The sequence below is a fragment of the Gymnodraco acuticeps genome, unplaced genomic scaffold (assembly GCF_902827175.1).
Source record: "Gymnodraco acuticeps unplaced genomic scaffold, fGymAcu1.1, whole genome shotgun sequence".
NCBI classification, from domain to species: Eukaryota; Metazoa; Chordata; class Actinopteri; order Perciformes; family Bathydraconidae; genus Gymnodraco; species Gymnodraco acuticeps.
The window spans coordinates 627,917-642,566 of NW_022990346.1; the positions used below are offsets into that span (position 1 = coordinate 627,917).

The 14,650-nt window shown below is 41.4% G+C and overlaps 2 protein-coding genes across 2 annotated transcripts in view; both read left to right on the top strand.

Moving 5' to 3' along the window:
• LOC117551146 (zinc finger protein 385A-like) overlaps window positions 1-2,227 on the top strand; it is a 40,175-nt gene extending 37,948 nt beyond the window's left edge. The window contains exons 7-8 of the mRNA XM_034223882.1: window positions 147-233; window positions 368-2,227. Of these exons, the coding sequence (XP_034079773.1) occupies window positions 147-233; window positions 368-604 (324 nt within the window). The 3' untranslated portion in view covers window positions 605-2,227. The remainder of the gene's footprint in view (window positions 1-146; window positions 234-367) is intronic.
• A 7,622-nt stretch (window positions 2,228-9,849) lies between these two features.
• gpr84 (G protein-coupled receptor 84) lies at window positions 9,850-12,384 on the top strand. The gene is made up of 2 exons (XM_034223871.1): window positions 9,850-9,915; window positions 10,917-12,384. Exon 2 carries the CDS (start codon window positions 10,918-10,920, stop codon window positions 12,154-12,156), a length of 1,239 nt encoding a protein of 412 aa, XP_034079762.1. The 5' UTR covers window positions 9,850-9,915; window position 10,917; the 3' UTR covers window positions 12,157-12,384.
• The last annotated feature ends 2,266 nt before the right edge of the window (window positions 12,385-14,650 follow it).

Genomic DNA, 14,650 nt, shown 5'->3' on the forward strand with positions numbered 1-14,650 from the left:
TACAATCACAATAAAAGACAATAATTTACAACAGAAATATAAAAAACTAAAACACAGGGAATAGTGGTTAACCACTGTGGTTATAATGGCACTAGCAATCCCAATAAATACAATTATATTTATCATTCTTTTTCATTTTGTTTCAGCATATATCTAGCCGAAGGCATCGGGATGGAATTGCAGGGAAACCCAATCCCCTTCTCAGTCGGCACAAGAAGCGCACTGACTTTATGGTAAGAACTCAGATGATCTTTCTCACATATTCCACATTTATCAATTCCGCACCATAAAACACTATCATTTAGAGGTTATGGAAATGATTGCATGCCTAAAAAAATGTCCTTTTTTTCCCATTACTTTTTTTAAGGAACTTCCAAAATCAATGGGGGCTGGACTTTTACCAAATCCCCTGGCTTTGGCTGCAGTGATGGCAGCCGCAGTCTCCTCCAATCAGCTGACACTACGTCCCCCTTGTCCAACCTCCCACCACCACCCCCACCACCCCCACCACCACCTCTTACAGGGAACCCCCCTCAGCCTGCTGAGACCCGCCCCTGGCCCCATGCGCACCACGCATGGGCCAATCCTGTTCACTCCTTACTGACGGTGAGAGAACGGGGTAGAATGAGGAAGAAGCACACTGTGAAGTGGAGGCCTGCAACCCTGTGTCATCAAGAGCCAATCAGCTGCTGTGGCTGCAGCTGCTGTTTCAATAGAATAAAAACAGCGGACATAAATATGACTCTTAATGTTGCATTCTGCGGTTGCAGACGGCTGCTGTTACGTTAACAGGGAGAACCACAGACATGAGTCTGTATGTTTCCATCCTCCCCAGTTTCCTTCATCAATCAACTATCTGCCAATCATCAAGTAGAGTCTGGATAATCTGCAACCAAATCATTATCTTCATCTAACATATGATCCACTGTATCCGTCTCAAAACCCTACCTCTCCTATGTTTTTCACTTTAATCTTTGCAAGAATTCATCACATATCCAAAGCATCATTGTTGTCAGAAACATGCCCGCTGGGTTAGATATAGTCATTGCGTCTGATGTTAGCTGGTATCATAAAGTAGCTGTCACAGTATAGTGGAATATACCACTGTAGAGTTCTGTTTTTGTGGCCTGTTAAGACAAAAAGGTACCAATCATTTCCATATTGTTGCTGCAGTTACTGGTAAACATTTGACTGTACTGTACGTCTACATTTTCATAGCTGTCCCAGGTGGTGTATATTAACCTTTTACGGACAGAAACAGGAAGTAGAAGAGGAACAGAAAAAGGGAAGAATTTACATTATGTCTTAAAACTGTACTGATGTGTATGTCAACCCCATTTACATTTTGGGAAGCGTAGTTGTAGTAAACATGTGCAATATGCCGATATCAGTGTCAGTGTGAAATGCAGTAAGTTTGGAGAAAAGAAGGTAAACCTATGCTATTAGTTTCTTTAGTGAAGGCAACAATGTAACGGTCTCTCCAGATGATTCTCCATGTTCTCCCTAAATGGCCACTGACAACCATGTGCATAAAGTCCAACAAAGCACATATGTGTTGAAAGTTCTCAATGTAAACAGCTGAAATTCACACAAAATGACAATATGTTTTTTTCACCACACTACGCATCACAGAAAGGTTTAAGTGTCTCAATCAGATCGTTTCAACACTGTGAGCAAAGGAGGAACATGGTTGATGAATAACTTTAGTAGCAGGTCTTTGCAATATATGCACATTTAATTACAACATTTTCAGCAAAACAAGGGGGCTGAAGGACACCAGATACAGTATATGTTACAGACGGAAAAGGGCCACATACACAGCTGAGTAGTTGTACAACACAACATTTTGGGTAGTATTATAAGCTTGTAGTGGGTTAACATTTGTTCGTTTTGTGCTCTGCCTTGTGCGCTCCGACCCTACATGACCCCGATCTATCCCTGTGAAAGTATCATGATGGTTTGTGAAACATTAGAGGGACATTTAGGAAACAGTAGCAATACTTTAAGCACTCCTGCTAACTTTTCTTGTTAACTGCAATAAAAAGACTATTGTCTTCAAATGTATGAATTGTTATTTAGGACAAGTGTATTAAAACATATAGTGTAACTGTAGATGATTGAAAACATATGAAAAAGGTACATGTTGGGGCTTCCTAATTGTTAACTTGTTGTTAACTAAACTAAATTATATATCAAATCAATAAACTGAGTTTACCATTGTAAGCAATGTTGATTTGTTTGAATTATTTTCTGTTTTTCAAATGTAATGAGATATGACAATAAATGAGGTTAAATTGTTAACATAGGTTCAGGAGCATGGCCACGCCTAAAACTCCACCTCGAACCACGGCCACCCCTATTTAATATCCGGCAAAACTTCCGGCCACCGCTTGTCTCCATCCTTTCAAAACCCACCCTCCCTCTCCCTTCTACCCATACAGTTCCCCTTCCGACTCACAACCGAGCGATACATCCATCCATCCCTTCTTCCCTCCCTCACATCCCTACAGCCCCCCATCCCTCCATCCCTCATCCCTTCATCCCACATCCCTTCATCCCAACATCCCTCATCCCTACATCCTTCATCCCAACATCCCTCATCCCTACATCCCTCATCCCAACATCCCTCATCCCTCATCCCTACATCCCTCATCCCAACATCCCTCATCCCTACATCCAACATCCCTCATCCCAACATCCCTCATCCCAACATCCCTCATCCCTACATCCCTCATCCCCACATCCCTCATCCCAACATCCCAACATCCCTCATCCCTACATCCCTTCATCCCCACATCCCTCATCCTACATCCCTCATCCCTCATCCCTACACATCCCTCATCCCTCATCCCTCATCCCTCATCCCCACATCCCTTCATCCCAACATCCCTCATCCCCACATCCCTCATCCCTACATCCCTCATCCCTCATCCCCACATCCCTCATCCCAACATCCCTCATCCCAACATCCCTCATCCCAACATCCCTCATCCCTCATCCCTTCATCCCAACATCCCTCATCCCCACATCCCTCATCCCTACATCCAGGGCCGCCCCTGGCCAACTTGGGGCCCCATGCGACATTGTGAGATGAGCCCCCCCCCCCCCCCAACCGACAGGAGTGAAAAAAAAAACATTTTGGAAACAAAGTAGGCTACTTTGCAAATATAATTCCTGTTTATTATTATTATCAACACTTTTTTATGCAGTGAGGTAAATGGTTGTGCATGTATGTCGTTCAGTTTGCGTTTACAGGTGAATACGTCTGCATTTCTTGCCAAATACTAGCCTCAAAAAGATTAAAATATAATTAATGCAAATAAACTACTTCTACTAATAATAATCATAATTAATTCAATAATGTAAATACTATATTATTTTTATTATAATATAGTTGTAATATAGTCAAGACAAAACATGCTTATGACATGCTCAAAAACTGATATTTCTTAAATCTGTATTCAAACGTAGTTCCCTCTGTCAGCAATGTATCAACAACTACACACACATTGCTATCAGTATTTCTCTGTGTTGTGGTTGACATGATGATGACTGTTAGGAGTTAAGGGGAGAGGCTGAGCATCACCATGAAATGTGCAAATTGACATAAAAATGAATATAAGGGGGAAAAATGCTCCATGTTTTTTAGGCTGTAAACTTTAACTGTTATGTAAGCCAACTAGACGGACAGTTTATCTCTCTTCCTCCTGTACATTAGCAGATAAAAGGCATAACATACTTAAATGAATGTTAAATAAAGAATGCTGGAAATAACTGCATCTCCATTAGCCTATATGCTATGCAGAGACTGCCTTCTTCATGTCGTGAATTGCAGCTGATGTTTTAATATGGCAATTGGCAATTTGACTTATACAACATTCGCAAGTTATACATTTGACAATAACCCACCTTCGAGTGATGCTCTAGTTTCTTCAAGTTTTTTTTTTTTCCCTCTAGCTTGCGCCGGACTGAAACTGTCTTTTCACCGACATCTCTTCACCTGCACTAGTGGCCGTATCAAAGCCGTGATTGGTCAGATGTCGATTCATTGCAACGGTGTCGGGTTACACACGTGCTCCCCTTGTCACCTCTCACTCTCCCGTGTCAGCCGGGGGTGCGCGGAGAACTGAGCGGAGAACTGCGCACAGCAGCTGAGGCCCTCTGGGCGGGGCCCCCTGCGCAAGGCGGGGCCCCATGCAGCCTGCGTGATTGGCCTGTAGGGAGGGGCGGCCCTGCCTACATCCCTCATCCCAACATCCCTCATCCCAACATCCCTCATCCCTACATCCCTTCATCCCTCATCCCTACATCCCTCATCCCTACATCCCTTCATCCCTCCATCCCTGATCCCTTCATCCCAACATCCTCTGCCCGTCAACATTTATATTTAAACTGTGCATATTTATATACTGTATATACTAACATTTTAATCCCAGGTATTGTCTGGGGGCCCGTAATCAGCCCACGCAGATCATGCCGGAGACGGAACCCCCACTCTGAGTCTCCCACTGCACGGACCACAGCTCATCCTCCCAGATCATCTCTTCACCCCCCTCATATCATTCACATGTTACTTCAATAAACTTACAAACATCACACTGTTGTGGCGTGGTTCCTGCTAGTGAACAATAAATCACAAATGTATTTGGTTGTACAAGTAGTTTAGTAATGTTGTAAGGATGTTGTAAGGATGTAATTGATGTATGTGAGCCCACATCTTCCTGTTTGTCATATGGGGCGCTGCTCAGTGGCTGCCCTGCGGTGTTTCACGTTGGCATTTTGCTTGTTTTAGTTTGTTTGCTGAGTGCTTGTGACTGTCTTTTATCTCGTCACCTCCCCGAATCGAAGAAATCATGGATCTCGCTCTGTGGTGCATGATCAGCCTGTTTATAGTGATTTTAAACAGCTATTTCTCCCATGGATATAACCACGACTATGCTGCTGGCGGCACAGCCCGAGAAATACATTACACCAGAGAAACGTTGTTGCTGCTGCACAACACATCTCCGGATCTGTCACAGGAGTTCTTATCCAGTGTTGGATCGCTACCGAACTGTTTTAAAAAGGACCCTTCTACCTATCGCACAAAGCGAAAACGCGGATGCAAAGGAGGCACCCGTCACCGGCTGACAAGGTTAGGAAATAAACTCCCTCTGCCTACCGCTCTACTCATTAATGCGCAGTCCCTGAGAGCAAAGACGGACGAGCTGTCAGCCAACACCCGCTACCTGCATGAATATCGGGATGCATGTGTCTTAGCGATCACGGAGACATGGCTGGATAACAACATCGAGTCCAGTGTAGTGGAGCCTTCCGGGTTCTCGGCGTTTAGAACCGACCGAGACCCGATCATCACCGAGAAGGTACGCGGGGGCGCGGGGTCTGTCTTCTCATCAGGGACGAGTGGTGTCGGGCAGCGGTGATTAGAGAGCAATTGTGCACTCCAGACATAGAACTGCTGTGTGTCTCTCTACGACCATTCTATCTTCCCAGGGAGTTTCCTCAATTATTTTTCACTGTGGTGTACATACACCCCAAAGCAAATTTTAACAAAGCCACTGAAATCATTTTTAATCTCTCTCAGAGACTTGAATCACTTTCTCCTGATGCGCCGAAAATGTTTCTAGGAGATTTTAATAACTGTCCCGTTAAAAAATCCCTGCGTACCTACTACCAGTATGTTGACTGCCACACTAGGAAGGAGAAGACTCTGGATATGTGCTTTGGAACTGTTAAGGGCGCTTACACTGCATCCCCGCTTCCACCACTTGGGACATCTGACCACAGTGTAGTCCACCTACGCCCTGTCTATCGGAGGCTACTTGAGAGGGAGAAACCTCAAGTTAAGACTGTCAAAATGTGGAATAATGACAGCATTATGGCCCTGCAGGGATGCTTTGACTGCACACAGTGGGAAACATTCGATACTCCTGATATTAATGAACGGGTTGGGACAGTGTCTAGTTATATTGATTTTTGTGTCGATTCTGTGATACCCACTAAGTCTTTCAAAATATATTCGAATGACAAGCCCTGGGTGTCTCACAGTTTAAAGAAGCTGATTATTCTGAAGAAAAAAGCTTATAAAAACCAGGATGAGTTTGCTAGGAGAAACATACAGAGAGATATTAAAAGACAAATACAGTTAGACAAATATAGCTATAAGGAGAAGCTGGAGGCAGCTCTGGCCTCTGGTAATCCCAGAGAAGCATGGCAGGGAATTAAAAACATGACGAATGCTCCACATAAGGGCAGGGGAAAACCGTCTCCTGTCTTGATCAGTGGTGAGGGAAGGGAGACGGGAAATCATTTGAACACCTTCTTCTGCCGGTTTGAGAGTAGCAACAGTATAGAGGCTGACACTGCCATTCCCCTCCATCCTTCCCCCCTCCCCTCTAGTATGACTATTGAGGAGTCAGAAGTCATCCATCTCTTCAGGAAGTGTAATATACGAAAAAGCCCTGGCCCCGATAATATTGAAGGAGCTGTTTTAAAACACTGTGCAGAACAACTTGCACCTGTATTTACAGACATTTTTAGGTCCTCCCTTAATCTGCAAAAAGTCCCTTCTCTTTGGAAAACATCCACAATTATTCCAGTGCCTAAAATCCCCAGGGCCAGTGAGCCCAATGACTTTCGGCCTATAGCACTCACCTCACTGGTAATGAAATGTTTTGAGCGTTTAGTTAAGAGGCATCTAATCTCACAAACGCAGCACCTCTTAGATCCCATGCAGTTTGCATATCAGGCCTCTAGAGGGGTGGAAGATGCTATCGCAACTCTCTTGCATCTTCTGCACACTCACCTCGAGACGCCAAAAGCCCATGTAAAGATTCTATTTGCTGACTTCTCATCAGCTTTTAACACCATTAAGCCAAGTATTTTAGCAAATATTTTAACTGAAGAATTCTCACTTGAACCTAGTCTGATCTCCTGGATCGTTGACTTCCTCAGCTGTAGAACTCAGCAGGTCAAAATAGGCATGGCACTTTCTGACACAATAACTACCTGGATAGGCTCACCCCAGGGATGTGTCTTATCCTCTCTTTTGTTTATTTTATACACCAACTCCTGCATCAGCACTTTTCCCAATAGGCACTTTATTAAGTATGCAGATGATACGGCCCTGGTCAGCCTCCTCTTTGATGAGGAAGAGGAGCATGGGCCTGTCCTTGACTTCTTTATTAACTGGTGTGAGAAGTCAAACCTGCTTCTAAACACCTCAAAAACAAAGGAGATGGAAATTGATTTTAGAATAGCACAATCGCCCAACCCTACTCTTTTATTAAATAGTGAGCCCATTCAATGTGTCACTGAGTACAAGTATCTTGGTGTCATGCCTGACCACAAGCTCAGATGGGATGGTTGGGCTGAGAAAATAAATGCTAAGTCTCAACAAAGAATGTTTTTTTTACGTAAATTATTGTCTTTTAATGTCGGCAACAGAATGGTGAAGATGTTTTATCATGCTTTTATCGAAAGTGTGCTCTCATTCGGCATTATATGCTGGTTCGGCAACGCAACTGAGGCACAGAAAAAGTTAGTCAGGAGGGCCATAACATTGTCCAGTAAATTGACAGGAATCTCATTGGCTAATATAGAATGCTTATATAAGGACAGAGTTTTAAAACTGGCACACAATATTGTGAGTGACCTGAGGCACCCTCTTGCCTCTTACTTTGAATTGTTGCCATCCGGGCGGAGATATCGTGCCCCCTTATTTAAAAAAAACAGATCTAGGCTGTCTTTCATCCCACAAGCCATCAAACTCCTGAACAAATGATGGCTAGGACGCACTGTTTACCCAGCTGGTCTGGCCCTGTCCCCCCTATTTCGCAAATGAGGGCCTATAGGCCCCTTGTCATGTCTGCCGATATCTGGTTTTCTTATGTCTGTTTGTTTTTATCTGTGTCTATGTTGTTGTCAGTGATGTATTGTCTTAACTTTTTTAAATGCTTCTGTGATGTGCTGCAACCCATTTTCCCCTTGGGGACTAATAAACGAATACTATACTATGTGATAATCGAATACTACTTATTTCAAGTCACTTTTGACATACAGTACGAAATATTTTATATGTTTTTGCCGAACAACAGTTGTAATATAAATTACATTTGATGATCACGAAACTGTCAGAGCACCAAAGTGCAAAACATTAGATCTTACCAACAGTATCATTTGGAAATATATTGATTGTTTATTAACCCAAGCCGTGGTCATTTTCACACAAATGTACAGCAAGTATCAAAGCTTGTGGAATTTTTGTAATTGTTCCCTTTATCTACTCTTGTTCGAAATGTGGGGAACGGGTGAAGTTGGGGCCCCTTGGAGCCCCTTGGAGCTTCTGACGCCCCTTCTGACCCAACATACCTTTATTCTTGTTTATCATTTTACACAAAGTATTAGGAGATTACTAATATGTATGTGAACTGACACAATTGGTAACACCTAAAATATGTTATCGTGCAGTTACATGTTGTGTGATTAATGTAAAAAGCTATTCTTGAGCTACTGTATGCCAGAACTTACAAAAAAGACATAATGAGAATTGAAAACAAAGGTTTCTTTCAGAGAGAGCTGTCTGTTCGAAAGTAAGTGGTAAACTATTGCGACAACCTGAGCTTGCTTTCACCTGGAACACTAAAAAATGGGCTGTGATTCTGTATGAGTTTAACTTTCCATAAGCACACTACAAAGAAGCTAACCTATATTCTGACTCTTGTTGATTGACAAAATGCTAATGAACCACAACAAACCAAAAAGAGGTTGACCTCTTCCTCCTGCTAAAGTGTTTCGTGGGCTAAAGAAAGAAAGCAGCTTCTTCAGCACAAGATATAACCTCTGAAGAACCCTCCAAAGTTACCCTGATATTGTTCAAACAACACCTTGAACAACACCTGCTCCAACCATCACAAACCTGTTGGTTTACTCAGAACTTAGGGGATGAGAAGCAAAATAAATGTGTGACACATGTTAAGCATTTTCCTGTTTGTTTTGTGTTTCTGTTTTTACCCCTTCCTGTTTCTCAACATCGCTGTCCATCCAAAACTCCTGGATGTTGAACTTATGTTTCTTGTATTATTCTTAAACAAGTTGCAAGAATTGGGAGTCTACATTACTGATGTGCACAATCACAATTCATTTTGGAAACCCCTAACCATACTGTGGCTCATAAGATGTCTTAACTTCTATATTAACAGTTAAGGAAAACAGTATTGGGTGCATTACTTCCACTTGGTGGGGAGAATTGCAGGTTAATTATAGGATATGAGTGGGTTGTTTGTAAAGGTTTATTAATACAATATCAACTACGCCAAACATTGTGTTTATCACATCAAGCCATCACAAAAACACACTGTCATCTCAATACAACTGAGTAGCAGCATCATAGCAAAACCTGAGTTCTGTTTTATGGCTTTTAAAACGGAAAAAAAGTCAATGACATTAAAGTACTTGTTTGGTATTGCCGTATGACTAGATTTTCACACTTGGTCGGTATAGATTGGTCCATCACTGTTTGACATAAACGTCTATGTGAATCAGAACAATTGTCCAAATTGTGTATTAAAGCCCTTTATAGTCTCATATGTCCATCACTAATTTATCATTTGCAATTGCAGACAATAAGTACTTTCCCATATATATTAGATTTAAGTGACTTAAATGCAGTATGGTTATTCTGTTCTGATGAAAATGATGTTTAGCAAATATGCAAACTTTCTCTTCCCCAATATAGCTATGAACTGGAAAACCTTACCTCATACCGTGCAATAGAGGGTAGTTGCTTATTAGGCAACACAGAGGATGCACATAAAATGTAACACCAGCAGGAAGCCTGACATTCAGAGCCCCAGATTACAGCAGAGAATGACACACACACACAATTAGAAGACTGGCCACATCTTCTGCTTTAAGGTAAGACCTGTATAATGATATGTTATAATAAGAGGCTTTACACTATATATTTGTAATACATCTATACATGTATTTCAAATATCTTAAAATATTTGTTATTGTTTGTTTTATCAATGTTGTTAATTCTTGGTTTTTTGTATGGTATGTTATATTATTTGAGTTATGTGCAGAATTAACCGCAGTGATTTGAACATAGGCTCAGAGGATAATAATATATGTCAAATAATGACGGGGCTTTTGAGCAACTGTTAAATGCAGGACCATTGTATTATTGTTTGTTTATTATTTATACATTCATTAAGGGCTATTTTATACTTTGACTTAATACCAGAGAGAAACACTTCACTGCATTTATTTGACAGTTTTAATAACTTGTATCTTTGCAGATTCAGCTTATTGATACACATTATAAATCACCTTATACATGATGTCATATTATATGAAGTTACTGAGCAATATATCATATAATTACAATAAACTTGAATATAAGCTTCCCAGCTGCATCATTAAAGTAATTAAACATTAGTGCATCAATGATTCCAATCCAATAATATATCATATTATGATTCTATAATAAATGCAGGACTTTTACAACATTTAAATGCAGTAATTCTTCATTGTGGTAATGCTATTTTCACTTAACTAAAATAACTGAGTATTACTGATCTACCATTGATTTTAGGTCAGTAAACCACAGCAGTCGTAAATTAAATTAAGTTCTATTATCCTAAAACTGCAGAAAACAAACTTTGAAAATATCATTTTTTTGCTCAGTAATATCGAATATCATTAAAAGAATAATAACCATAATGAGGATTGCAAACAAAGGTTTGAAAGAGAAGTTTGATAAAAGGAAGTGGTGAACCACAGTAACGACCTGTGAGTTCCTTTTAGTTTTTTCAAAGAGGGGTGGGGACAACTTCATTTCTGTTTGAGTGTAACTTTCTGTAGGCACACTACACAAAAGCATTACCTGTATCCTGATTCTTGTTGGTTGACAGAATGCTGATGAACTACACAAACCAAACAGAGGAGGACCTCTTCTCCTGCTACAGTCCTTCAGTCGTGGGCTACCGGTACTTTGCCGTGCTGTGGGGATGTGCGGTGACCCTCGTTGGTACGGTGGGGAACCTGATGACCATTCTGGCCTTTGCTCTAGACCCACATCTGAGGACTCGCTTCAACGTGCTCATCCTCAACCTGGCTGTAGCTGATCTCCTATACTGCACCATACTGCAGCCCATATCAGTCGACTCCTATCTACACCTCAGATGGCGCAGTGGTGAGCTCTGGTGCAGCATCTTCGGCCTGCTCCTCTTCCTCTCCAACTCTGTATCCATTATCACCCTCTGCCTAGTTGCTGTGAGCCGATATCTTCTGGTGGCAAAAAGGGCTTTGTTTGAGCGTGTCTTCTCTAGCCGTGGTCTTATTTTACTACTGATCTCAACGTGGGCACTGGGTTTGGCCAGCTTTGGCCCACTCTGGCCTGTTTACGTATTTGTGCCACAGGTGTGCACATGCAGTTTCCATCGCACCAGGGGTCGTCCCTACAGTACCATCTTGCTCTTTTTTTACTTTTTTATTGGGCTGGGCTTTGTTGGTGTTTTCTACCTCCTTATTTACAGACGTGTCAGGATTGCGTCTCAAGCGTTGCTTCGCTACAGATTCAGCCGCAGATCCTCCAGGAAGAAACCAGCTTCTTCGACACAAGGGACCGATGACAGTGGTGTAGAAAGTGGCATGGCAAAGACATATAGCTTTGAGATGAGCAGCCAGGCGGATCTAACTCAAAATACAGATGAGATCACCTGTGAAAAACCTTCCAAATCTACCCAAGTGACGGCTCTAGATCCATCAGTAACTAAGCAACCCCTTGATACTGTCAAAACCTCACCTTCAACCAGACCTGCTCCCGCCAATGCAGCACCCTCCTCCAACTCAGCAACTTCGGGAGATGCTGATGAATTTAAGCGGGTGACACGCATGTGCTTTACTGTGTTTTTGTGTTTCGTCTTCTGCTTTGTCCCCTTCCTGTTGCTCAACATAGCTGACAAACAGAACCGCGCCCCTCAAGTACTGCACATGTTCTGTGCAAACCTCACCTGGCTCAATAGCTGTATCAACCCCGTGCTTTATGCCGTCATGAACAGACAGTTTCGACAGGCCTACCACGTGCTGCTCACCAGGGCTGCCTCACCTTTTTCCTGCCTTTGGACCTGGAGGTCAACGGTGAGATTCTAAACTCTGTGAGCTCAAATTTGCCAGATGTTTCTCCTCCTGATATAAATAGCTGTCATTAAGGAACAATCAAGTTTTAAATGTGTTTCCTATAATGCATTTACGTGCATTGTCAACATTCCAGGCTACATTTACTTCACAATATCCATATAAAATGTATGTTTATGTCTTGTATGTCTTGTATGGAATCAATTACATTTTTGTAATAAACAATCCATGGTTGGATACAAACTGTTGAGTTAGCCAATATTTCACCACCACTAGTTTTATCGGTGACTATGAGAAACCACCAAATTACAACATCAGCACAGGATATTCCTGTCCAACAAACATGCCTAAGTAATTTCAGTATTTAAGGAACCTACTGTATGACTGTTTCATCCACGTATTGCCTTTGACACGCTGATTGATTATACATGACTCATGATAACGTTTTCTGGTGATTAGCCTTAGGTTTGACATGTGGGTGGAGTGTGCTTGTTTAAGCATGTTTAAATAGTGTCAAAGCATTTATAACGGACAAAGCCAAATTACAATCATCAATCTTATACTACCTGGCGCACATGTCATGATCTGGAGTAGAGGCTGAGTCATATTTGTGTAAAAAACACTAAAAAGTGTCTACTTTTACTAAAAGTCCTGCATTCAAAATGTGACTCAAGTAAAAGTAGAAAAGTATTATCATCAAAATATAGTTAAAGTACCAAAAGTAAAAGTAATCATTTTGCAGATTGGTCAATTTCAGAATAATATAATATATGATGTGTTTTATAATGATTGATCATTAAAGTGTTCTCAAAGCTGGTAAAGGTGCAGCTAGTTTGAATGACTTTGTATACGGCAGGGTAGTATATTAAGACTTCATTATATTTCACATCATTAATCCAAATGTCTAAAGTAACTAAAGGTATTACATAATTGTAGTGGAGTAAAAAATACACAATTTACCTCTGAACTGTAGTAGAAGTAGCATAACATAGAAATACTCAAGTAAAGTACAAGTATCTAAAAATGTTACCGAAGTACAGTACTTGAATAAGTGTACTTAGTTATTTCCCACATCTGAAATCATCTGATTTCAGATGTGACTTCAGGTCATGTGATAATTTCTTTCTTAGATCCTTCAACTTGGCCTCAGGAAATGCAAGGGCTTCACAGTTTAGGTAACACGTTTTGGAGAAGCAAATCGGAGGCTTTAAACAGAGACAGGGAAGGTGCATCTGCAGCATCTTCACCATCTACCATGCAAGAAGAGGAATTACTGTATAGAGGACAGTGAAGGAGACACTGAGGAGGACAGTGAGGAAGACTGCACTTATTAAAACCACGCTTCGTGTGGGGTGAGTACCAAACGCTGTCTGCTGGTACTCATCTGAGTAACTCACTAAAAGCAAAGGTATGTGCACCCCCTGACTATAATTCACACTCGACTTGACACGCCTCGTCATGCATAGACTAAGCGAGCTTTTGATTGATATCATAAAGTTACATTTTTTCTATCAGACAAACTTTTAACACTCATGTCAGTTTAGCAAAACTACAGGTAGCCTATGTCATATTATTTCCATAAACGTTCTGTTGGTAAGTGTGAATAAGAAAGATTTAAAAATCAGCAAAGTCGTATCTCCTAACTTCATCCCAAATTGAACAAGAATCCATCCCAACTGTATTATTATATTTCACTATGGTGATCTGGACCGGTGGTTAAACAACTGCGGTCAAAAGTTTTTAGTTTTTACACACAGTGACGTCACGAGCTACCCACAATGCAACACGCGCCATATATATAAATACGCCATTTTCTGGAGGTGCAAATCCTGGAAGTGCAAATATAAACAGCTAGCTAACATAGCCAGGCAGAGGGCACTAGGTTTTTTTTCTGAATTAACGACCGAAGAAATCGCTGCATGTCTTCGGATTACATCTCTGGACTTGAGGGGTGTGCTCTAGGTCGTTACCAGCGTAAACTAGAGCTGTGTGTTGTTGGATTGCCCTTACAGACTGCCTGCAGATGTATGGAAAAACGACCCTCGAAAGTGGCCTTCGTCGATGTTGGCTGCATCTACGTCTAATTTCTGGAAACACCAGGTGAATACCCCACTTGTCACAATAATATTATCATGCCATTGCATATATGTGGTATTTTAGAGTTGACTAGATATTGATTAAGGCAATAGACTATGATATTCAGTACAGGAAGCTTAGCAACACCTAGACGGTGTACGGCTAACCATCGGCCTGCTGTCGCACCTTGCGTAAAACGGCGGATACCGGAAGTACGGGGTCGCCCCTCGGCCCAATACCCGTAAGCTTGTGTGTGTGAAAGAATAGCATGATTTAGGGTAGAAAAAAAAGTAAATTTAGGTCATAAATGATAAATACAACACACTTTAAGTTAATTGAGAAAACATTTAAGTCATATGATGTATTTTATATTATAATTACTCAATGCCTCAACTAACGTAGTTACAGATAATTTAGCGCAACTAACAACAGC